General features: G+C 27.0%; 1 protein-coding gene across 5 annotated transcripts in view; it reads left to right on the forward strand.

Moving 5' to 3' along the window:
* The window catches only part of Dcr-2 (Endoribonuclease Dcr-2), a 211257-nt gene that overhangs the window by 144223 nt on the left and 40188 nt on the right, over positions 1-26846 (forward strand). For all 5 annotated transcript variants that reach the window (XM_075371189.1, XM_075371190.1, XM_075371191.1 and 2 more), the window contains 3 exons: positions 6281-6534; positions 19674-19865; positions 26433-26645. In XM_075371189.1, the coding sequence (XP_075227304.1) occupies positions 6281-6534; positions 19674-19865; positions 26433-26645 (659 nt within the window). The remainder of the gene's footprint in view (positions 1-6280; positions 6535-19673; positions 19866-26432; positions 26646-26846) is intronic.

The following is a 26846-nucleotide window of genomic DNA, read 5'->3' on the forward strand; positions in this document are numbered from 1 at the left end:
ACTGATTCATCAATGCCCAGTAAAAACTACTGAAGATAAATTGATGAAAATTTGTATACAGGTTCTTCCTACAGAGTAAGTTCAGTCTAAGAAAGAATCCTTTTTTTCAATCCTTTAGGATTCAATTGGAGTGACAATGAAACTTACTCATTTTTTGATTTCTCTGTAACAAATAAAGATATCAGCTTGATATTTGGTGTGTGTGTGCGCGCGCGCGCACATCTGTGTAATCTTCATGTAAATATTTAAAATGTAATTTCTAGATTTTTGAAATTCCAAGTTTAAAGGATTAAAATGAATTTTTAATTTTTTTTTTAAACCAATCTATTTTTTTTTTTCTTTGTAATAAATAAAGATATTTTTTGAATTTTAATTTTTAAGGATGCAGTGGTGTATGGCACAACAGTTCAATTAACACAACCACTGTTACTTTATGTACAATGCGACTGGCTGCATCTGACTCTAGTTGCTTGACTAAAAAACATAAAAGTAGTTTTAAAACAACAAAAAAATTGAGAAATGAAGTACGGTCACTTACTAGTGGTGTTTGTTGGGTAACAATAAGAAATGAGCAAAATATATTTTTACTTCTACAAAGTATGAGTAAACAGTTATAACTAATATTTTTAAGATGGGGGCAGACTGTTTTGTCTTTTTATTATTATTATTCTCACAAGCGGGAGCTGAACACAGCAAGGTCCCAAGGGTCCCTGCTGTGATGGGAGTCCTCTAGCTAGACGGGAAGGGCAAGTGAAGCAGTTTGGGTGTGCTAAAAATGAAAAGTAATAAGTTTCAAGGACAATAGTTAAAGTTGACAGGCATTAACTTAAAAGATGACTTCCTCTCACAGAGTTTTATGAGGCTTGCTCTAGAGGAAGTTCACACAGCAGCTTATTCATTCTAGCACCACAAAAAAGAATCAACATTTTCATAAGTGCTGCAATGAGTATTTAATGAAAATCCAAAAATAATATTCTTGATTAAATAGTTTTATTTATAAATAAATAAGTTTGCTATTAAAAAAAAGTTACGGGTGAAGCCACAGCAGGGGAATGCTAGTATCTGTATATATGTAAAATAATATGTCGTGAATCATTTATATTCAACACCTAGCAAAAACTACTGAAGATATATTGAAGAAAATTTGTATACACATTCTTCTTATGATGTAAGTTCACAGTAAGAAAGGATTTTTTTAAATCCTTAATTTAATTGTTAAAGTGGAATAACAATGAAATTTACTTCTTTAATTTCTCTGTAACAAATAAAAAAGATATCAGTTCGATTATTTGTGTGAGTAATCATCTTGTAAATATCCAAAACTGAATTTCTTGATTTTTTGAAATTCCAAGTTTAGAGTTAAAATGGATTTTGGATTTTTTTAAACCAGACTGTTTTTAATTTTTTGGTAACAAATTAAGATACGAGTTTTTGGTGTGTGTAATCTTCATGTAAATATCTAAAAATCAGTTTCTAGATTTTCTGAAATTCTTCCTTGAAAGGGATGAAGAAAGGTAACAAAATTTTAAACTGTGATTGCAAATTTTTCCAATTTAAGACTACACTAAACTAGTTATTCAGAAAAATTTGGGCTTGAAAATACTCTAGATAAATATCTAAAAATCATTTTCTGGTTTTTTGAATTATGATTTTTTAAGGGGTGCAACTATATACAGCCTGGCAACTTGACTAATATAGCCACTGCTATGGTTACTGTATGTATGATGCAACTGGCAGCACCTGCCTGTGGTTGCTTGACTGCAAAACATAAAATAAAATAAATAAATATATATATATATACACGTGTACACACTAGTGGCTGGTCTATATTTCTTTTATTTTTATATATTTAAATTCTAATTGCAGTTCATATTGAAGAGAAGAACAAAAAACTCTTACACCAATCATATTTTTCTTTGTTATATTTACAAATAATGGTTTTTACATTAGTACTCTAGTAGTGACATACCATTCACGTAAAATGTGAGATCAATATATAAATACAATTCAAATTGGTCATTGAAATAATGTCTGTTGTTCACAAACAATTTGTAGTTACTAGTTTGAGCTTTACAGTTTAAGTTACTAAATTTTTATTACTACTAAGTTTGACAATAGCAGAGAATTTTGCTTTAAAGGACATGATATTGTTAAGTATTTAGGATATAAAAATGCTTGTCATGATATACAAAATAATATCTCATAAAAAAGGCAGTATACTTTATGCAAGTTAAAGTATGGGAGAAATTCAGCCCCCATTAATTAATAACACCAGTTTGCTAATTAAACACAGCCTTCATACTCTAGTCTGGTTTGTATGCACTAATAATCTGCCATAAAAACGTGAAACAATAAAATTTAAAATTTACTTAATGGATTCGTGAAGAACTGCTTCCATCATTATGGGAAATTTGTTAATATTCATTGGTCAAGAAAGAAACTGAGTCTTCATAATCAACTAATTATTGCAAACAATCGCTCATTGAATTTGGACACCAGATGATAATTTCACACAAAGCTGCAGAAAAGGCTTGCCAAGAAACTGTTGTGTTTTTACATTATTTGGCTGACATTACAAAACTGAAACTGTAGTAGCCTTCGCTCATCAATGACAGTCTTTGATAAAAGCTTAAAAACGACTTCAAGTTGAAAATCTACAAGCAAAAGAAATGTATTATAATGGATTACATGTCAAAATCTGCTGAATTGCATTAAAGATTTACTGAAGGAGCCAGTTGTTTAATTTCAGGCTAAATTCAACATTATTAAGTTACTGGATAATATGAGTGCCGATGAATTAGTTCAACTGGTTCAAAACATTTTGAGATAAAATTAATTATTGTACGGCGTAAATATTTATAAAGTTTAAAAAAATTTTGACTACAAATAAAAAAAATTGTATTTCTGGTTTAGGTTATTATTTTTCTTTTTTTTCAGTTAGGCGATATTAAAATTCATGTTCCATGTCAGTAATTCTGTTACATTACAAATCTAAAATTTTCACAGTTAAAAGTTTATTTAGAGTAAAAAAGAACTAAAGTAGATTTCACTTGTTCAGAAAGTGTGTAGATACCGTTTAATGCAATAATCCAATAATGATAAATATTGGCTCAAATCACTTTTTTCTCCTGAAAAATTTGCTGTAAGATAAGCTACCTTCTCCTGTAGCACATCCCATTTAATGGTACAAAAATCTTTTAATTGATAAACAACGATGAGAACTGGATCAAAACCGATTAAAAAAAAAAGTATTTATTTATTAAATGAATTTCTCCTGGTACTAAGACCACGTTATTTCAGAATTAGCTAGCATAAATTAAAAATAATCTTGTTAATCGTGTGGATTTAAATGTATGAATTCTAAATAAAATAACAGTTCATGAAAATCCATTGTCATGATTAACATGCCACAATACTGACATTTTTTTAATGCTGCTACACTTCTGCTATGAAATACTTAGTTGGATGATTGAAGAAAGTGGACAGCTTATAAAAAAATTGATTTAATTTTCGTAAAGAAAAGTGCATTTTAATCCTTGACTTTGACAAATAATGTGATAGGTCATCAAAATAACACTTTGAAATATTTGACCCTTATGGTTCTTTAATAATAAATAATTTATTACAGATTTATTTTCTGTTAAATCGGATGTCACTAATAGAAGTCATTAGCATTTAATTCTTTAATCTTAGTAATTCCTAATGTGTCTAAAATCATTAAAAACAATTAACTAAACTAGAGATTGTTCTTGTGCAATGTATTAACTGTTAATATCTCATAGTATATTGGCATTATTAATTGTATACATCTAATTGAAATACGGTAGTCCTATGGTAGTTTAGATAGTCCTTTTTTTCCTTGTGTAAACTATATATGCACATGCACTGTGTGTCAGCCTTGTAAAATGCTGATATATCTTTTTGAATTTGGATTTGTCATTTTTCGACAATATTAGCAGATGTTTTTAAATAGAACAGTACAATTTTAACTTATTTTTTAAATGCTGGTAGTTATTTTACCAAACTCTGCAAATGTTTTAGAAGTTCTTATAACTTTATCCAAACTTTTGATCACTTCTAAATTTTTTCTGTTTGTGAATTTTGTTAAAACTTATAATTTTTGTTGCTATGTATTCAAATAAAATATTTCAATAAAAGCAAGATTTTGTTAGCATAGAGATAAGAACAGTAAGATAGACAACTGATCTTGACAGTGTAGTCAAGATTAGTTGAGGGAATATTCAGTGACGCTGGCAGACAGTGGATGATTCTCTGAAGAAAAGATTATTAATATGTATAACTGACCACTTAATACATTTAATCTAAACTTTTCGTGATCAGGAGATGTTGGCCCATTGAGTTGTCAATCATTTGACTGGTTTGGTGCTCATCTCAATTATTTTCTGTTCTGTGTTAATTTTTTTTTACCTCAATATAATAATTACATAATAGTTTCTGTTTTATTTATTTTCAGACCTTGTCTTTCATGACAAGACTGGAAGGTAATTTATTCTACTAAATTTCCTTGTGGACATCCTCTGACCAAATTAATTAAATCTGGATCTAAATCTTGATCTAGTTCAACCCTTTAAAAGATTCTGCCACAAATTGCTTTACTTATATTTGCCTTCTATTTTGTATTTATATAAAATAACCAGCTAATTTTTAATATCTACTGTTACATCATATTTTAGAGATTTCTATTTTTTTTTTTTACTTTGTTGTAGTGGTTCACTACATATAAATATATTTAAGAGTACCTTTTTGTTTCTTAGATGTATATTTGATGCTAATAGGCTTCTTTGAAATTTCTATGAAAAACCATTAAATATATAGAGGAATTTAAATCATTCATTAACAAATGGAAACAATTTATATTATAATAAACAATTATATAGTATTATATTAGTTGTAACAAAAATAAAATAAAAGTTACATTAAGATAATAGTCAAGGGTTGAAGATGCAGCCCATAAGCAAAATTAACAACAGGTTTAAAAGTAAGTTTATTATTTAAAGTTAAGCAAAAGAAAGGACATTCCAAATTAAAAAAAATATAGAACCAACGAGAAAGATCAAGATAATTTTTGTGCTGTATAAAATTACTTGAAAGAATAGATAGATAATATCAAAAATGGTGGTCAAAAAACATTTAGTAAACACAAGATATCAAGTGTAGAAAATAATTTTGACATTTTATAGATAAATCAGAATAATAATGAATCATGAAAAAATATTTTTACTTTTTTAAATACAATTATGACAAACTATTCAATAAGTGCATGATTTTTCTAGAGCACAGTGGGTCTTGCATTTTTCTTGAGTGTTGGATGACAGGATTTTTCCATTATAAATAATTTATCCATTTACAAATAATATGTTTCAACCTTGAAGAAGTATTTTATATCTCTCATTAAGTGAATAAGTTTTTAATTTATTTACATGTGTAAAATAATAAAATATATTTAGTTTCATTAAACTTTAGTTATACTATCAACAAAGAAGCACAGCTATATGGCATTATAAATTGTTGTGTATAATATTTAAAGCTAGAAATGCTAAGAGAATCAAGCTTACGTGCAATTGATGTTAGACGTCGTAGAAGGAAAAATATCAGGGAGCATAAAACTTTTAATTTCTGAAATAAATCTAACATTAAGATATACAGTATCATGTTTAAACTAATTACATTTACTACATGTATGATTGAGGATATATGTCCTCGTTTTCTTCAGGAATTTCCAGGAAAGTTTGATTCATTAAAATGAGTATATTTAACAACTTGCATCGGTTTAGAGTTCAATGACATAGATATTATCTATCTGACAAAAGATATATTGGCATAATCTGTTACTTCAATATATTATATATAATCTATATATCAATATATACATCTCTTTGACAATTTGTTGTATTCTGCTTATCTGATAGAAGACTCATTAATAAATTTCCATTTTTTTATTTTAGTCGTGGTTGAATGAGGTTCTATTTGACTGGGTTACAACTGATTTTTTTCATAATTTGTTCTTTTAAATTAAAACAGAATCTTTATGACACCATTGAAAACATTCCCTTGTTGAGTGATTTTTTACCATTATAGTCGTTTAATTTAATTAAATTTATAATTTGGTCTAAGAAACTATAATATATTCTGTGTTACAACTTTCATATTTAAATTAATGTTGAAGTATTTTGTATTTGACAATGTCTTAGAATATATTCCTGAATAAATATGTGGAATACTTATATTAAATCTGCTTTTTTTTGTTTTGTTTTTTTAGGTTTAGATAAAATGCGAGCGGTTGAAGTAGATCATTTGAGTATGATAGAACAAGATGAAGATTTGCTTGGGTCATCTGTTAGTACAGCAAAGACTGTCACTATAAAACCAAAGACCACGCTTCCGATAAAAGAAACTGTTTACCCATGGGGCGATGAACAAGAACCGATTGATTTTCAGCGCCATATTGATGAAGTTAAATTAATTGATATTTACTTCTTTGATGATTTTATTTCAAAACCCTTATCATTTGAGGTAATTGAATGAATGTGCATGTGATTTTTCTTTTCTTTATTCCTTTGCTTTGTTTAATTCTAATATAATAAATATGACAATAATTGTTTAAATTAGAAATTGCTTTAACAGACTTTCCCCAAGATATATGTACATATTTATTTATTTTTTTTTAAATTAAGACTAATAGCACTGATTAGAATTAAAATATCAAATCATAAAAACTTATTTAATCATGTTGTATTTACTTCTTGGTTCCCAAATTTATATTTGTAGGTGTTTTTTTTTTTTTATGTATTTTGAAATGTTTCAAAAATCTGTTGATTGATTGGTGATGTCGGGAGGAGTTTGAATGAACTCTTCCTCCTCCTTGAGGTACAAGTAGGGGGAAAAAGGTACAAGATAAAGATTAAAATTTTAAGAACACTTGACTCTGTACAGTTACAACTGTACAGAACCAAGAACTGAACTATATAAGAAAGAAATCAAATTAAAGACATTATATATATATATATATATCTTACATTCTGAAGCTATGGGAAATATGTATGTATTAGGATGTCAATCATTAAGTTATTTTAATGAATTTTTTGTACCTATTATAAGTTTTATTAATTTTTTATTCATAAGGTTGCATTCAGGAATAGGCTATCTAATCATTCACTCCAAGCCATAGTTGAGTTGAGACGATTCTTATGATATATTTTAGTTGTATACTGGTTGGAGGTGCATCATGTGTTTACAGTAAAATCATTTTATTAAAATTTTTATAGTTATTAAATTATGTAACAAGAATTTCATGTCACTTTTAGCTTCACTGTTCATGTTATACAGACATTGATTGAACATTTTGAAGCTATCAGTTGTGTTAAGTAAGAAGCATTCAGACCCCCATATAATATTTCTAAAATTTGTTGAAGTAATCAGACTCTCTCCTACAAAAATGCAACATTCTGTGCTGCCACAGGTTATTAGCTTGTCTTATAACATTTTTGGTAGTAAATCCAAATTTAAACCCTAATTTGTATAAGATTCAGTTAATCAAGAATTCAGAAGATTTTAATGGGAAAGTTATTTACTAAATGATTTGTAGCACAATATGAAAAAAGGAATTTCTGAAAAATCTTTGGTTGCTTAATAAGGCCCATTCCAGGTGAATGGCTATTTTAATAAACAAAACGTTCAGTATCTGTTTGCAGAGAATGGTTTCCTTTTAGCCAATGACTGTTTCAGTGAAAAAATGACAAAATCATCAAAGGACACAGAACATAATGTAAATTTTTTTAATGATAGTGATCATTGGTTATTGTCTATTAGAACAGAATAGCAGAGCAACATGATCAAAACATTTTCAGCAATGAACTAAACAATTATTCAGTTAGCAATACATTCAGTAGAATAAAGTTGCATCCTGAAGTGTGAAAATATTACTGTCTTTATTTATTTTTTTAGAAACCAGATTACATACTGGAGCAGCAATATTGAATTAGCCTTTGAGATCATCAGATCTTTTAGTGTGTGATTTTTATTTATGGGGACAATTAAAATCTAAGTAAACATAATTGTTTTCATAGTGTTTGTGAACTGAAAGTTGGAATTCGTGAAGAGATTGAAGCAGTCTCAGTTGAGATACTGCATTGAGTTGCTGTAGAATTGCAGAAATATGCTCATGAATGGTCACTGTCTGCTGGGCAATATCTTTAAGAAGAAACCATTTTTATATAAAATACATAAAAGAATGGTGTAATTTCACCCTTTTGTTAACTGTTTTGTTAAGTTGATAATTTAAAATTTCAATAGGAATATATTTTAAGTATCCATTAATGTATACTACTTGATTGTGATAATCAATCAGCCCCAATAGTCAGTGCTGTAGTCAAACAATCATCCTGTAACTGGATACTGATACGTTGAATTAAGACTTTATTTAACTTAGCCTCCATCTGAAATTATACGTCGTGAGTCAAAAGGTTTCCAAAAGTCTTTAAAACTTCATTTAATCGTCTTCTAAAGTAATTATTTTTTCTCCAGTTATTGAATTGCCATAATATTCAATAAAATTATTTTTAAGTTTTATGATCTAATAAAATACAAGTTTACTATTATTTTTAGCATTTATGTTTATGTGGTTTTTTAATTATCTTTTTTTGTTAATTGAAGTGGAAATTAGAAGAATATAACAATAAATTTTGAAATTATGAATTATAGTTATTTAATAATCAAAATAGGAATGTGTATTTATTGCTTTAATTGTAATAATATGGTTGTACCACATATAACTTTTTCATTAGCAAATACATGTTTGTAAAATTTTGTAAAACATCTTGTGTAAAGTAACAATTTGTGTGTGCATTTTTGTTAGGGTTTGATTACGATTATAAAGATAACTAATGGAAATGGAAGATAATTCCCTTCAGTTTTGTTAATGCAACATTTAATGCATCATTAACCATTCAGCTATTACAGTTTTCTATGATAATGTTTGCACAATTTTGCACAAAGAGATTAATTATATCATGTCATATAAATAATTATTTTACCTATTAAGGGGGTTTCTACTTTCTTGGCCTCAAAAACAGGCAATTTTAAAAAAAAAATAAAAATTTATAATGGAATTTTGTGTATGCAATTATACATATTTATTGAGTTAAAAAAAATATTGACAAAGTTTTTTTATTAATGCAACAGTAAGGGGAGCTGGCCAAAGTTGGGATCACTGATTGTGGTTGACAATGGTGGAAGTAACAATTATTGAAATGAAAAAATTGACTAGTTTTATAATCAATAAGCATTAGTACATAAAGTAGACTAGAATGTAATTAAAATATTAATTTTTGGTTTAGTTATGACTACATAAACATATTGTTTTTTCCTCAAAATCTTTTGTTAATATTTTTTTTTATTCCAATCTATAAAATGTGGATAATGTTTTTGAATATTTTAAGCCCAGAACAGTGTCAATAAACTAATGCTGTAAGTACTATTTACTTCCACCAATTCAGAAAAGTGATTTCAAAAAATGATCACAAATAACATTGATGTTGAATCCAAAGCCTTATTTAGTTTTTGTATAAAAATTCATTTCACTCTCACATTTCTTATGTTTTCAATATATTAATAATCATGAAGTGTTTAATCCGGTATCTATGGTTGTTAATTGACACTGATTTCAAAATCTTAATTTTTTTTTAACCAAAGTACTCGGAAACAAGTGACTGCTTCTTTCATATATAGATTTCTATAAAACTTTCTTTTATTTTTATGTTCTGGGCATGAATTACTTCTTGTTTCCTTCTCCCACTAACAGACATGATTAAAAATAAACCTTGAAAATAAACAAAAATGAGTGTCCTGCACTATTAACATTTTGAAACATACTCACATAAAAACTTTGAATATGAGGATGGTTCGGATAGTTAGTGGCCTGATACAGAGATACTGCTAGTAGGTCCAAATGGGGATTTATAGTTAATAATTCTAAAAATAATTTTAGAAAACTAAAATTTATTTTATTATGCAATCGTGACTGAAGTAATTCTGTTATTGCATCATAAAATAAATTTTAGTTTTCTAAAATCATTTTAAAATTTTATTATGCAATAATGGAATTATTCCAATCATGACTGAGGATGCAGGATCTCGCGAAAGTACTTTTGGTTTCATTTAATCTAATCATATCAGCAACATGTAGGAAGTGCATAATAAATTATTTATTCTCATCTTTTTATATAAATTAGAATGTTCTTAAAAATTATTCCTTAAAATTAAAAAAAAAAACCATATATATATATATATATATTATTATTATTATTATTATTATTATTATTATTATTATTATTATGCTTTTACGGCCAACATGGGACCACTTAAGCCAATTTTAGTTGGATCTTTTCTGAGAAAAGCGTGTTATTTTACTCTTTCGAGCTGCCCAGTATTTCTTCATCCGTTCAGATCTTGCTTTCTTTTCTTCATCCGTAAACACCCTCTTCGTTGTATTTTGTCGTTTGTCTGTCTTTTGTTTAAATCTAATGCTTTTATCTTTTAGCTTTGTAATTTTTCCAGTTTTATTCTGTAGGTCAGTCAGGGAAATTCCCAATTCTTTCATATCTTCTCTAATTTATATATATATATATTTAGTTTCTTATTAAATCACACTCTATTAGAGAAAATAATATGGTTCCTTCTCATTGTTAGACATTTAGAGAATAGCTTACGTCTTCATCTTATGTTCGTATTTCGTTTATAAAAATTTGGTAGCCTGTTCTTGAGATAGAAGAATTTTAATTGTATTTTTATTTTATAATTTTCATTGGTGGGAGAGTTATAATTAAAAAAATGTTTTAAGATTATTAAGAAGATGAATTTATTTTGTTTTACCTGTGTTGTGCAAAACTAACAAAATCACATTATTATAGTTTGTGTCTGTTTTTTAAATAATGTAGTAATATTCATAGATGGCAAAAATTTATGTAATAAAACTTATTAAATAAACAAATTTTAATCGACATAGGAATTGACAAGATTGAAATCTTGGCTGAATTACTTTTCCTCACTTGAAATGTTTACCAGTGAACCATACTCACTCTTGATTATAAACTGATTTTTCGTCTTTTCTTACAGATACGTATTTACTAATAATACAATTATAGGGCAAAAATTTAACCCACTTTCTGGTTCATTTTCTTTTTTATACATTCAGGATTTATTTTAGAAAAGGGTCTCATCTAAGATAAATAGAATTTTTAACAACTTTCATCGAATTTTAAATGGTAATTCCTTCCTCATTTTGGTTACAGCTGTTGTGATTTACTCATTGGGATATATTTTAATATAAACTTTCAGAAAAAAAAATAAAATTAATGTGAATAAAATTTGAAACTTTTTGACTCTTCCAGGTATTAGCTAAAAACTGGTACAAGAAGAACACTGATAATTCAACTTTTATTTGTGTATATTACTGTAAATATAGATAATTACATAATATCTCTACATATTAAATTATTGATCATGAACATTCCCTATGTAGGGAATGTTCAATACATTTTACTTTGTGTTTATAATTTTTTCAATTAGGAAACTCACTTTTAACTGGTTACATTCAAACATTATTCAATGTTAAAATATTTAAACCACTGAGATATAATATTCTGCTTATAAATTTGATTGCTTTTTCCTTTTTTTAATTTTTTTGTAACTAAATAACATTTTGTTAAACCTTTACTATTTCATATACATTTTTAATATTTTGAGTTAAATAATTTCTTAGGTTTACTTAAAAAAATATTCATTATCAACTTCAAATCTAATCCTGATAAAATCGAATTCCTGATTCTAATCTATCAACCATAAACAAGGCCAGAAAGGAGAATATGATAACTTCAGGATGTCAGCTTGCTAAAATGAAGTTTAAAATTAATATTTTAGAGGGAGAGATGATAGTCTAGATAATGAAATTATAATAATATGGTTGAAAACAGGTAGCCTGGTCAAAAGAATTCAAAGGATTAAAGTAATGATAGTTTAGAGATATTAATGAAAGACAGTAGAAGAAAGATTTCTAGAAACAATTAAAGAGTTTAGAGGAAGATAATAAACAAAAACGGTAGGACTAAGAATTAATTAAATTGAAACAATAATAATGGATGAATTAGATGATAGAGCAATAACAAGAAATCTTTGATTCTTTATTATTTATCAACCTTCGATCAGTTGGCAATAGCTCTCCATTTGTCTCTTTGTTCAGATATTCCCTTGAGCTTTGTATTTTTTAAATGTATTCCTTCTTTTCTGTACTTCTAACATTTTTCCCTTTTGTAGCACCTTCGAGGATGGACTTTGGAATTTTGAAAGAGGAAACCTGCAAATTTTTTTTTTAACTTTGGTAAAATGAGTTAAATCACTCGCTGTTAATTTACTTCATTGTTGAAATACAGCAGAAGATAAAATATGTTGCAAGCAAACATTGGAAAGCAGTACAGTAGTAATAAAAAAATTATATTATACACGTTTGTTAGGCTAAATGCTCAGTATGATATTATTACAGTAATTTATCCTTCCTCTCCAATTACATCAGCATTATAAGAAAAGAATAGTAAATAATTAGACTAATCATAAATTTCAAAGTATTTGTCTATCTTATAAAGAAAATTGTTAACCAGCAAATACTTTATTATACTTTTATAAACACTGAAAGGTATATCGTTGAGAAACTTTATTAACATCTAATAAAATTTCTTTTTATTTCATTTATATTCTACCTTACTTAATTTTATCACTATTCCTGATATCATAATTATGGGATTTTCTATTTTCCTTGTAAAGCTTCTTTTATACATTTATATATATCAGAAGTTGAAAAAAAAACATTGCATGCTGAGTCGTAATACCATGATACCCAATCTGTCAAAACTGCCTGCAGTGGTCTTTCCTTTTTCCTGTTTAGCCTCCGGTAACTACCGTTTAGATAATACTTCAGAGGATGAATGAGGATGATATGTATGAGTGTGAATGAAGTGTAGTCTTGTACATTCTCAGTTCGACCATACCTGAGATGTATGGTTAATTGAAACCCAACCACCAAAGAACACCGGTATCCACGATCTAGTATTCAAGTCCGTGTAAAAATAGCTGGCTTTACTAGGACTCGAACGCTGGAACTCTCGACTTCCAAATCAGCTGATTTGGGAAGACGCGTTCACCACTAGACCAACCCGGTGGGTTGCCTGCAGTGGTCTTGGAATAATTCATGGGATTTTATTATTATTTATATTGAAAATTGATTACTGCATTCCGTATAATCTTTTTTACACTCAGAGAATTACTGCCCCTTAAATTAATGTATATATACATCTCATTGATTACTCAGCAAAAAGTTTGAAAAACCTGTTCAATCATAAAATTTTCTACCACTCTTATCTCAGTAAAAGTTTAAAAAAAATAATTGTTTCATAATTCGCTGGTTTAATATGAAATATTTAGACAAATAAAATGTCTCTTTTCTGTATTGTTTATGTTTTTACTTAACCTACAGTTACTAACTAGCTGAATTGTGGTTTTTGGCCTTGTCTGATTCATTTCATGACTGACTCGTGCTTGACTATTAAATTTGTAAGTAGCAATTAGGAAAAAAAAACCGTAATATATACCAAATTAAAGCCCATTCTAATTTCACGTTACTTTGAACGATTAAATTTTAAATTCCATTTTACATTGTTTTAGCAAGAAACTCAATAAAAGAGGAAGCTATGTTAGAGTAATACCTAAATAATAGATAGCCAGTTCACGATGAAATTGAGCATTTCCAGAATGAAAGCCAGGATTGCCATGGAACAGAATAATTTTATCAAAAAAAGGCAAGGTAATGAACAGTAAAAGGAAATCTGTAGTGAAGTATTTTTCCTTTCCTTTTTTTTAGCATATTGTAAGATATGCATTGACTGTGTGTAAAAGAGAAGAAGGTAGAATAGAGGCCATTTTATCTACTGTATAAATGTTGAAAGAATATTGATCTATTTAAATGTTGAACATTCAGTGGAAGAATTAAATGAACAAGCAAATCTTTTTAAGAAGGGTCTTAGAGAAACAACATTTATACTGATAACACCCCACACTGAAAAATGTAAAAAAGAATATTAGAAATTGTAAAATAAAAGTACGTTGGGAGTGGTTTAGAAGAAGAGAATAGTAAAAATAAAAAATGAAGGAAGTAATTTGGAACAGTTTGAAGAATAATTATTGAAGGTTTAAAGGTGGTTACATTGAAATAAGGAGAAATGGAATAGATACTATCAGGAATTGCCTACAAAATATAAAGAAAAATTGATGGACTTTATATATTTTGATAAGAATCTTGTATATTTTTAATGTTTGTAACAGAATATCCCATTTAAAACACTATTAATTATAATCATTATATACAAAAAATAAATTCATTTGCATGAAGCTCTTTAAATCAGTTTGTCCTTGATGACAGTTAATGATTAATTAATTTGTTGCCATAATGACATGACTAATGTTCTCTATATATATATATATATATATCTATAAATCTCTGTCTATTGATGGAATACCCTTTTATTTTGCTGTTAGTATTGGATGTTGGAAAAAAATCACTTTCAAATTTTTCTCACAGTATTTATTTAGATGTTTAAAAAAGTTTTCTTATCAGAAAAAATAGTCTAATCTTATATAGAAAACATGTTGTAGTTTTTTTATGTCACTTTCTGTTAAGTGATCACTATGGAAATTCATCCCATTCTAACAATTTTCTTTGAACTTAATGCGTTAATGTGTTTCTAATGAATTCTGATATATCATGTAGTATTTTGTATACAAGGTTCTATACCATTTTCATCATTATGATTGTTTATCATGTTTTAAATGCATGTTTTATTATTGGGTGATTATACATTAATTATTGTTTTTTCTTTAGGCTAAAGAAATATGTGATCTGTGTATGTAATTACTGCATGTTTATATTACTTATATGTTGTTCTGTTTATATTGATGGAAAACGTGTAACATTTCATTCTTTCATGATAATATTCCTTTACTTTACACCACTCACATCAGCTCTTTTAATTGTATATTTGTTAATTTTGTGGAAGCTTTAATGAACTAATGAATTATTATTGAATGTTCAGATATCCTTATAGTAGTATTTTTTTAAATTCTTCTTGTGGCAAATTTTGCATGTCAGTTTACTTTGGGGTTATTCATTCATGTTTTGTTCAAATAGTTTTCTTGTTAAAAAAAAACTTGATACATTGAATTTCAATAATTGCCTTACTTCACAAATGAAAATTCTTTAAAACTTTTTTATCATTGATTTTCAGAAAAAAATTATACATATGTATAATTTTTTTAATCATATAAGGATTTGTGAACTGTTTTCAGAGGAAATATAAGAAGGTACAAAATATCCTTGCGGAATTACACTTACCATTGGTCACACTAATATTACCACCTGTTGTATTGAAAGCAGAATTAAAAAAAAAGAAATCTTTTCAAATATTGTAAATCATGCAATGTTGTAGTAAGTTATTTATACAATCAATTGTAAAACTTTTCTTATTTATATTTTCTCTTAAAATTTTATATATTTCACCTAGTATTATTATTTTTATATGATTTTTCCAGTTTAGGTTGGATTATATAAAATCAATTATAATTGAAAATTTTTATAATAAACACTAACACTTTCAGGAACACTAAAATCTTTATAAGTATAACAAAAATCAATTATGCTGATCATTTATTAATAATTATTAACCTCTGATTGTAAAAACATTTTTACAATATATAATAATTCAATAACAAAAAAAAAATTAAAGAATATATAATAAAAAATGTATATAATTTAAAAGATGGACAAGGAAGTCATGTGATGTCCACATTATATATTTTTTCTTTGTTCATTGGGTACATACAATGTATTTTTTATACAATCTCTTAATTCTTTTTTTTTTTTTATATTTTGTGTAAATTTTAAACTCCTTGATAAATTTTTTTTATGCATTTTATTTTTACTGTAGCAATTTTGAACAGTAGCTTCATTATTTATGTAAATCTAAAATAAAAACTAATATCGAACTAATACAAATATCAAATATCAGGTAACAGTAAAACTAATCTATTTTCAACTCTAATTTTGTTTTTTTTTAAATTATCCTACTTTGAACACCAATAAAAAACAATCTAAGAAATTAGATTGTTTTTTATTGGTATAATTTTTCAATTCAAAATAAATTTTAGTTCACTTTATATTTTTTTTTCATCAATCAAGTCCCATATTTCTGCATTTTGTAACAAGTGTTGGGCATAGCATTTTGGTTTACAACCTTAAACCATTGCTATATTTAAACAGTTTACAGGAAATTATACTTACTGTATTGCAGTAATTATTAGGAAAATGCTGTCCAATTTAACCAACTTATTTTAACAGTGGTCTACTATAATTCAGATTTTAATTATTTTGCTTAAAAATAAAAACGTTTTTTAAATTTAATTAAAATTAAATATATATAGTTAACTGTATTGCTTTATGATTCTGTAGAACCTAGTTAGTGTAAAACTGAAGAAAGTGGGAGGTTTAAAAATGGATTATAATAATGTTGAGTGGTATCAGAATTTCGTTAGTTTATGTTAATAACTGTGGAGGGGAAGGTTAAGCTTTAATAAGAAATTTGTAATATTTATTTAAACAGAAACATAAAAGTTTAAAAGAAATAATTTTGTTTTTAAACAATTTACATAACATTTTATTTTGAAGCTTGAAAGTAAAGTGTGAAGTGTGTACAGTTATTATGAATAATCATTAGAATATGATTATTGTTATCTACAAATTGACTATTCTAATTCTTTAAAAGAAGTTTGGGAAACATTAATTAAATTTTGATTAAGCGTGATCAAGATTGTTTGTTGAGTAAATGTATTTTGAATTGATTCTAACTTAATTAATGGAAAGATTTAATACTTTTTAACTATTAATTTAATAATTTGTAATTTAAGATACTATAATAACTTAAAATTATTTCTTGTATAAGAAAAAATAATATAACTTTACAACTATGTACTTAGGTCAAACATAGAATATCAATCAGCTTATTTATATACTTAGTAGTAAAGAAACACAAATTATTCTTTTTGTAGTTTAATACTAAGTTAACAGAAAGGTACAAAACAAAATACTTCTATGTTTCATGACAATTATACAGGATGTAGCATGGAGTTCTCCCAGGACTTTCATAACCTATGCTAATCGTGAAAATAATGGAAAAGTTCTTATAAACATGTCCTAAAATTCTTCATTTGCGAGTTACGGCTAGTGAAAGATTTCACTCGGATTTCAGCTACCCTGGTGAAATGAGGTTGTAATGAAATTTTTCAGATATTAATTAAGGAGTAGAATTAGTGATTTCTTATAGTTTTTTTACCTGAAAAATCGAATAAAATATGTCACAGAACCATATCTGGAGTAGTTTTTGAGAAATCTGGTATGAAAAACCAATAATATGTAAAAACCCCTGTTTTTTTTTGTCTGATGTATAATAACTTTGTTAAATGGGTAATAAACGCATAAAATATCTAAACTTGTAGAGAATTTAATAGTGAACAAAATGGTGTAAGATAAGTTGAGTAAAACAGCAAAATTAGAAAAATTTGAATGTTATTTAGAATCTACTTCATTTACCAGAAAAGTATTTATTTAATGTAAGCATAAAACAAATTTTTTTTTGATAGTGTGAAAAATTTGTTAAAACACAGTTTACTGTTAAAAATTGCTGCTAAAAAAATTTGAAATAATTGGAAGTTTCACAACAATTGTAAAATAAAAATTACTCAGACAGTAGTTTTTTTATTAATGAGAGAAATTATTCAAAAAATTATTTCAAAGTGGCAATAAAATAACAGCTGATCAGCAATGAGCCATACTGTTTAGTGTTTAAATCATTCTGTAAGGTACATTAAGTATGTTCGTTACTGTGAACTGTACTATTATTAGTGAAGGTTTTCTGTGAATTTTATTTGAATTTGATCAATCGATTTGCCATTTTAAGTAATGCTTACTTATTGATAACAGAGGAATGTGGTGATGTGGTATTCATTTTGGGTATTGGGTGCGTGTTATAGTAATGCTACTGCTGTTGCAGTGGAGTATGAAATACGTTTCCCAAATCGCAGGATTCCAGATCCCAAAACAATTAGCACGGCGTTTCATAATCGTTGGAAAACTGGTTCACTATCTATTATTTGTACTAGCTACAAATGATCTGACCAACACATTGCTGTTATTGATGCAATTATTGTCTATGCAACCAAGCATCAGTACACGATGCCTTTCTAAGCGGATCAGAGTTTTGCATTTGATGGTTTGGAGGACACTTAAACAAAACAATTTTTATCTCATAAACAGCCAGTTCAACATCTGCACCCACGAGACTGTCCGATTTGCTTGGAATTTTGCAACTGGTGGAATACAAATTGACATCTCTACAAGTATGTTTTGTTTGCCAACCAGGCAAATTTCACTCGAAATGACAACAACAACTTATGTAATGAGCATACATGGGCAGATGTAAATCCTTGTGAAACAGTAGAAGGCAATTTTCAACACCAATTTAGCCTCAATGTACCATGCAGTAGGCCGCTTAAATGCTGAGGACTACTTGCACTTTCTTCAATAATAATTGCTATAGCTGCTTGAAGATGTTCCTCTAGCGCTGAGATACAAAATATATTTCCAGCATGATGGCACATTTCTCCACTCCTTTTGCGCCATTTCCACTCACTTAAATTATCATTTCCCTGAGAAATGGATCGATCATGGAGGTCCATTTCTGGCCACCAAGATCACCTGATCTAACACCTTTAAATTTTTGCATCTTGGGATGGATGAAAAATATTTTATATAAAACAAAAATACATTCTCATGAGGAATTAAATGTCCGCATTATGGATGCAGCTGAGCAACTTAAGGACAACCCTGAAGAACTAAAAAAAACTGCAAAAGCAGTACAGAAGTGTACCAAGAAATGTGCTGAAAATGGCAGCCTTATTTTTGAACTTTATTACAACTGGTACCTATAATTCACTTTGTTTAGTGTACTGTTTCTAAATAAAATTCAAAATTTTCAAATGTTTTTACGTTTCAACTTATTCTTACATCATTTTGTTAGAATTAAATTCTCTACAAATTTTGTTTAAAGGTTTTATTTGTTTTACCATTTAACAGTTATTGTATGTACATCAAACATAAAAAACAGACTATTTTATCCCAATTTATTGGTTTTCACTCCAGATTTCTCAAAAACTATTTCAGATGCTGTATGGGACAAATTTTATTCGATTTTTCAAGTAAAAAAACTATAAGAAATCACTGATTCTGCCTCTTAATTAACTAACATCCTAAAACTTTCAGTATGACCTCATTTCACTGGGGTAACTGAAACCAGAGTGAAATCTTTCACTAGCCGTAAGGCTCGCAAATGAAGCATTTTAGGATATATGTTTATATGAATTTTTTCCATTATTTTCATGAGTAGACTAAGTTATGAAAGTCCTAGGAGAACTTCGTGATACACCAGATATGTGTTTGTGTTTTTATATATATATATACAAAAATTTATTTTCTTTACTTATTTATTTTTTTATGTCTTTAGTGTGGAGATAAAAAAAAAACAAAAATAAAGTTAGAAGAAGATGTTCCGTGCAAATTACAGTCACTACAGCTGAAAGATGAACCGGTAAATGATATGCCTAAATGGATTGAAGAAGCTCCAACTTTGGTTATATTTAAAGAAATTGAACTGTCTGGTAAAACATTTAATGTTCAGCAAGCAGAATTATTACAGGTATATATTTGAAAAATTGAAATCTAACTTTTGTTTTTATTATTATATATATTTTAATGCAAACAATAATGTTCGTTATGAATGAACAGTAGGAAGTGACATTAATGCACATAGAAGTGAATATTAATTACATTCTAATGGGATACACTTATATGCCACATTATACTTGACTATGAAAAAAGGAATGGAGGAACTATTACAAATTGTATAAATTAAAGTTTTATTTACCAACAATTTTCATTATGAATGCCGTAGTACTTTTGGAGTCATTACTCCATCCATTATCAGGGATTTCTTAGAAGATGCTAATTCAAAATTCATATGTGTAACTTCTCTACATATAATTAAATTAAAATTGTTATGTTCATAATAGTCAATCAAAAAATATAAAAAAAACTATTTATACATCAATAAGAATGTAATGTCATTTCTGTAAGTTGTTTACAATATTACAAAATATAAATAAAATAGTACCAACCTATTAATAATTGATTATTGTATAATTTGTTTATATAGAATATCATTATTGAATTTGATTTGTTTATTAATTTACTGTTATTCAAATATATATATATATATATATGTATATATGAAATTTTTATAATATGCTGGTTTTATAATAATTATTACTGTGTTCTAATGTTTTAAGGTTATAATTATGTCCAGTTTCTAAAGTGTGTTTAGCAAAATAAGATTTTTCTCTATTATTTTTAATTATACAATTATTATGTTCTTATGGTGAATGAACGATTTGTCATTCTAATATATTTTAAGTCACAGTTTTTGCAATTAAAACTATATTCCTTGTTTTTCTAAATTATAATTATTATCATGATTTGTTGTTGTAAAAGAATCTTCATTATTTATGTATTTTCTTATTTGTTACATATGCTGTTTTTAATTTTTAAATTTTTTTATTAAATTTATTATAATTTATATTGTATTCAGTTTTAGCATATTCATTTATTATATTATTATTCATTAACTTTATTTTGTCCTTTATGTGTATTTTATTTTTTATTCTGGTGTATAATTTATTTATTAATTTAGTATCATATGCATTATTTAAAGCTATATGTTTAATATTACTTATTTCATTATTTAATTTTATATTATTATATTTTAGGTATTTTAATGCTCTGTAAATTAATGAATTAAAGGTTAACCATTTTTGACTCCAAGGATGAAAAGATTTGAAATGTATTATAGTATTCTGTTTGGTTGGCTTTTTATAAATGCCTCTATTGATTTTATTAGTGATAAAAGTTTTGTTAAATTTTATGTCCAAGTAATTAATGCTGTTATTATTTTCTCTTCTAAAGTGAATTTAATATTATTATTTAAAGAATAAATTTCTTTATTTATCGTATTTTCTCATTTCATACACATATCTTTTATATAAAATAATTTGATGTTTTTTTTAATTATATTGGATATCAGGGTGTTTTCTAGTTCATTCATAAAGATATCGGTTAAAATAGCGTAAAGTGGAGATCCCATACTTAAGACCCTTTTCTTGTTTATATCTATTATTAAATTTAAAATAGTTATTTTAAAATATACAATTTTAAAAAAGTATTACTTGGACATAAAATTTAACAAAAATAAAAAATAAAATACACATAAAGGACAAAATAAAGCTTAACGAATAATATTATAAATTTAATATAATATTTATAATTTTTTAATTAAAAACAGCGTATACAACAAATAATAAAATACATAAATAATGAAGATCCTTGTTTAACAATAAATCATGATAATAATTATAATTTAGAAAAACAAGGAGTGTATAGTCTTAATTGCAAAAACTGTGACTTAAAATATATTAGAATGACAAATCGTTCATTTGCCATAAGAATTAATATAGTATATTAATACTATATTAATAGTATATTATAGTATTAATATATTAATACTATAATTAATACTATAATATATTAATAGTATTAAGTATATTATAGTATATTATATATTAATAGTAAATTAATGAACAAACAAGTCAATTTAATTAACAATTTTAATTTAAAATATAATTATAGATAGAGAAGTTACACATATGAATTTTGAATTAGCATTTTCTAAGAAATCCCTGATGATGGATGGATCAGTGACTCCAAAAGTACTAGTATATATATATATATATATATACTGAAAATTGTTGGTAAGTGGAAGCTTTAATTTATACAAATTGTATTTACCAGCAGTGCCAAATGCTTAGGAAATTGAAACTATTACACCTCGCTCACTTTTATAATCCTATGCTAGGATTACATTTTTTTTAGAATAACTATGCCATGTTTGGTAACTGTGTTTCATATGAAGTTAGCTAGTACTTATACTACACAAACAACTAGCACATTGTGTATATCATGTTAGTTTAAATAGGTGCTTTTTATGTGGTTTTATAAAATAAAATAAAAAAGCTGACAATGAATTGGATAACATGACCTGTTTAACGAGGAAAGTTATGCAATTAATTTTTTTTGGCTGGAAAGAAGCTAAAAAAAAGAAATTAATTTTGGTGGCTCATACTTAAGGGGAACCATTTGGGTAAGATTAATTTTTAAGATTATAATCCCTAAGGGGTGATATTAAATTTTTAAAAAACTAAAAGTTGTAATTTTCTCGCAAGGGTTAAATTTTTTTGGCTAATTTTTTTTTTTCAATAATTAATAAAGAGTACGGGCTATAAAAATTACAATTTTTACATTTCAGATGCAATGGAAAACTTGTGAGATGATTTAAATTTTAAAATATTTTTTTCTTCCACAGACCATTATTGGAGTGGGATGGGCAAAAACATTTTGTAGTGTTTGAAGCCTACTGGTATAGAAAATATAAATGCAAAAAACTACTATTAATTCTTTTTTTGAAGCAAGATATAGCTAAAAAGAGGAAATATTCTTTGGGGAGGTAGTTAATGTTAAACATTTTTTTTTTGTAATCTCTAATCTTGATAAAAAATTTCAACTTTTATAAGAAAATTTTTTTTAAAGTGCCTAAGTAAAGATTTGAAAATTAATCTCGGCCAAAACATTGCAATCCCTTTTACCAATTTTTGTAAAAATGTTTTATATTCCCCCCGAAGGTAGTACCTATTTATCAGGTTTGAAGAAAATCTATTGACAGGTCCAGAGTTAAAAGACCAAAATACAGGCCAACATACTTACGCAGAAATGTCCATCTATCAAAATATAGATTTTTTGGACTCGGGAACATTGAAATTAAAACGTTTTTCACAATTTATTTAATTTCTCTTTGTTAATAATTTTTTTTTTAATGTTTCTTTAAGGCGCTTACCTACTTCAAACATAAACATAAATTTGCATAAAACTTAAAAAACAATTACCAGTTGTTTTTAGATTTTTTTTTTTGATTGATTTATATATTTTCCCATTATAGCTATAATAGCATATGAGGTGTGGCTATTAAATAACGAGGTTAATGCTGTAAAATATTTTATTTTAGATTTATGCATATTTAGTTATTATTCCCTTCAATATACACCCCCTCCTCTATCCCTACAATGCTACATGCAAATTTTCCATTGTTCGAAACATTGCTGGAAGTCTTCTTCTGTGAGCTCTTTCATGATGCATGCTGCTTTTTCTTTCACAGCCTCAATGGTCAGAAATCTTGTCCCTTTTAATGCAGATTTGACCTTGGGGAACAAAAAAGTCACATTATGCCAGATCAGGTGAATAAGGCGGATGGTCTAACACTGGGATGTTATACTTGGCTAGAAAGTCTTGACAGACAATACAGTGTGAGCTGGTGCGTTGTCCTGATGAAGAACCCATGACTTATTCTTCTACAATTTGGGTCATTCTTTTTCTTATTTTTTCACAGAGTTGAGCAAGGACCTGAGGACCTTGCTCAACTTATGTTGATTAATAGTTTGACCTTCAGGAACGCAGTGGAGGTAGACAATCCCACGAATATCGAAAAAAAACAATCATGGTTTTTAATTTTGATTTGCTCATTCAAATTTTTTTTAGCTCGGTGAAATTGGGGCCTTTCAATGCATGGATTGGTGCTTAGTTTCTGGATCATAAGTGAAGAACCAAGATTCATCACATATCACTCTTTCCAAGAAGTTGGATCATTTTCAATGGCATTAAAAGTGTCAGAACAAAATTTTCTTTGAGAATTTTTGGCACCATTTTTGTGCACACTTTTTGCATATTAAAATTATGTAAAATTTGTCTTGCGCATTCTTTGTTAATTTCTACAGTGTCAGCAATCACTTGAATAGTTAACTGACAGTCAGATCAGATCAGATTACCAATTATTTCAATATTTTTATCTGTTTTTGACATGGAAGTGTGACCTGGGCGAACATCATCTTCAACATCTTCAAAACACTTAAACCACTCATAAACCCATGCATGAGATAAACATTCATTGCCACATACTTTTTTTTAATAAAAGATAAATTTCAGTAGCGGTTTTTCCAAGTTTCATATGAAATTTCATGATACTTCTTTGCTCATATAAAACACTTATCATTTTTTCGGCAAAACAAAAAAACAGATGTTATCCAAATGAATAATACGTCTACAGAAACCAGAGTGGCAACAATTGAAAGAGAAGGCTTCACACTATACAGCTGTCAGTCGTATGAATTTGGCGCATGCGCAGTTCTGTAGCAGTATTAGTCTCGTTATTTAATAGCCACACTTTGTATTTCGCTCTGCTAGGAAAGTAATATTCATTCCTAGGAAGTGTTTTTATTCATTTATGATGCAAGTAATAATTACAATTAACGAATAAATATCAAAATATGGTAACAAAGAAACAGAAAATTTTGTAAAACTTTTATTTACATCATTTCAAGAATCTTTTCACCTTGTTCTGTTACTCCGGATCTAAATTGTTCTTTAACATCATTAACTGCTAGTTCTATGTAAAGATTAAAAAGTAACAGGGATAGGGAACATACTTGTCAGACTCCCTTTTTTATTTCAGTTTCTTTTTTATATTCTTCAATTATTACTGTTTCTGTTTGGTTCCTGTAAATGTTAGCAATTGTTCTTCTATCTCTGTACTTGAACTCTAAACTTTTTAAAATGTTGAACATTTTATTCCAGTCTACATTATCAAATCCCTTTTCTAGAACTATAAATGCCAAGTATGTTGGTTTGTTTTTCTCTAATCTGAGTGCTAAAATTGCTTCCCTTGTCCCTATACTTTTCCTGAAACCAAATTGGTCTTCTCCTAACACTTCTTCCACTCTTCTCTCAATTCTTCTGTATAGAATTGTAGTTAAGATTTTTGATGCGTGACTAGTTATGCTAATTGTTCTGTATTTTTCACATTTATCTGCTCCTGCTTTCTTTGATATCATGACTATAACACTTTTTTAAGTCTGAGTTTTATCTAAATTTCAAAATCATTATCTTACAAGAGTTGCTGTTTTCTAGTTTCTTTTTCTTTAGTTGTTATTTTAACTGTATATTTTATTTATTTGTAAAATTAACAATTTTCATAGTGAAAGCCACAGACTGATTCAGCTTCCAGTGATTAAACCAGTGCTTATCAAACTTTTTCATATTTATGGTTTAAGTTCATTTTTGATTACAGTTTACAATAATGTTTTAGTTAATAGGAATTATAATATATCATTCTTGTTCACTTTTATTATTATTAGTGTATGTAATTTTTTAATTAAAAATGTAGTTCTCCTCTTTTGGTATAAATGAAAAAATAAATTTAAAACAAGCTGCATTTTTATGGCATTAATTATTTTATTACATCACTGTGCAGAAGTTAGTATTGTGCAAAATCTTGATTTTCTGAAGTGTGTTTTCTATTCTTGGAAAACTTAAGATGATTAATAATCTACGCAGTCTTAATTAATTAATTAATATGTGTTTTAATAAGGACATTTATTAAATAGATGTTTATTATCTTGTTAAATAACTAACTTCATTGGTCTAAGTAACAAATGAATGTGGTACTTTTTTTAATTTTATGTGTTAGACCTCAAAAATTTTCTCTTTTTGGCAGTTCTACTTGAAACTGAAAAAAAATTACTTTTAACTTATTAACATTATTGGAAGAAAACTTTAAGTCATGTTCTAGGCTGTTATTGTTATTAATTTGTTGAATGTATTGGGATCAGTCACAGATGAAACTTTAAGAAGTCTCAATCTAAGCTTTAGTATTTATGCATTTTACACATCTGTTTGGTTACAGTGACTTTAAAGAATTATTGATTTGCTTTAATTATGAGTTTTCACTATTAAAAACTGGTAAAATTATTTTTAAATATGAGTTGACATAATGTAATTTTATTTGTGAAATTATTAATATAAATTTGTATAAAACAAAAAAAAAATTAATAAAATTACTGTGAACTGAGTAGGCAAGCATCACCCTCTGATTGTGATAGCTACAGTCTATTCCTAGAGTTATTTGGTCACAGTTTAAATTATAGTTTAATTTTAATTTTTTGAAATCCTTCACTTCACTTTTTCTGTTAGGTATTTAGATGTGTAAGTATAAATTCCATTAATTTTGTGTTATCTTAAGAGGTTTTATCTATATTCTTTATTCATTTAGGCATTGACGGCTTCATCAGCTCATGATGTTTTCAACTTGGAACGATTAGAAACACTTGGTGATTCATTTTTAAAATACTCAGTTTCATTAATATTGTATATGTCCTTTCCAAAGTTAACTGAAGGACAGTTAACTAATATCAAAGGAAAGATTATTGGTAATCGTAATTTATTTTATTGTGGTAAAAAATTACAGCTGGGATCCATTTTAAAGGTTTGTAATTTAAAATGAATAGTTATTGAAATATAATTTTATTTATTCAAATTTACAGCAAACACTGCAAATGTGCACGTCTGTCATCATGGCTATTAGTATGTTTTAACAAAAACATATGTTCAGCCTTCATTTTGTTTGCTATTTTTCTTCATGAGTAGCTTAATAAACTTAAGTGCTGTCTAAGACTCTATTACATTA

This window comes from Lycorma delicatula, chromosome 7 (genome assembly GCF_047948215.1).
Source record: "Lycorma delicatula isolate Av1 chromosome 7, ASM4794821v1, whole genome shotgun sequence".
In the NCBI taxonomy this organism is placed as follows: domain Eukaryota; kingdom Metazoa; phylum Arthropoda; class Insecta; order Hemiptera; family Fulgoridae; genus Lycorma; species Lycorma delicatula.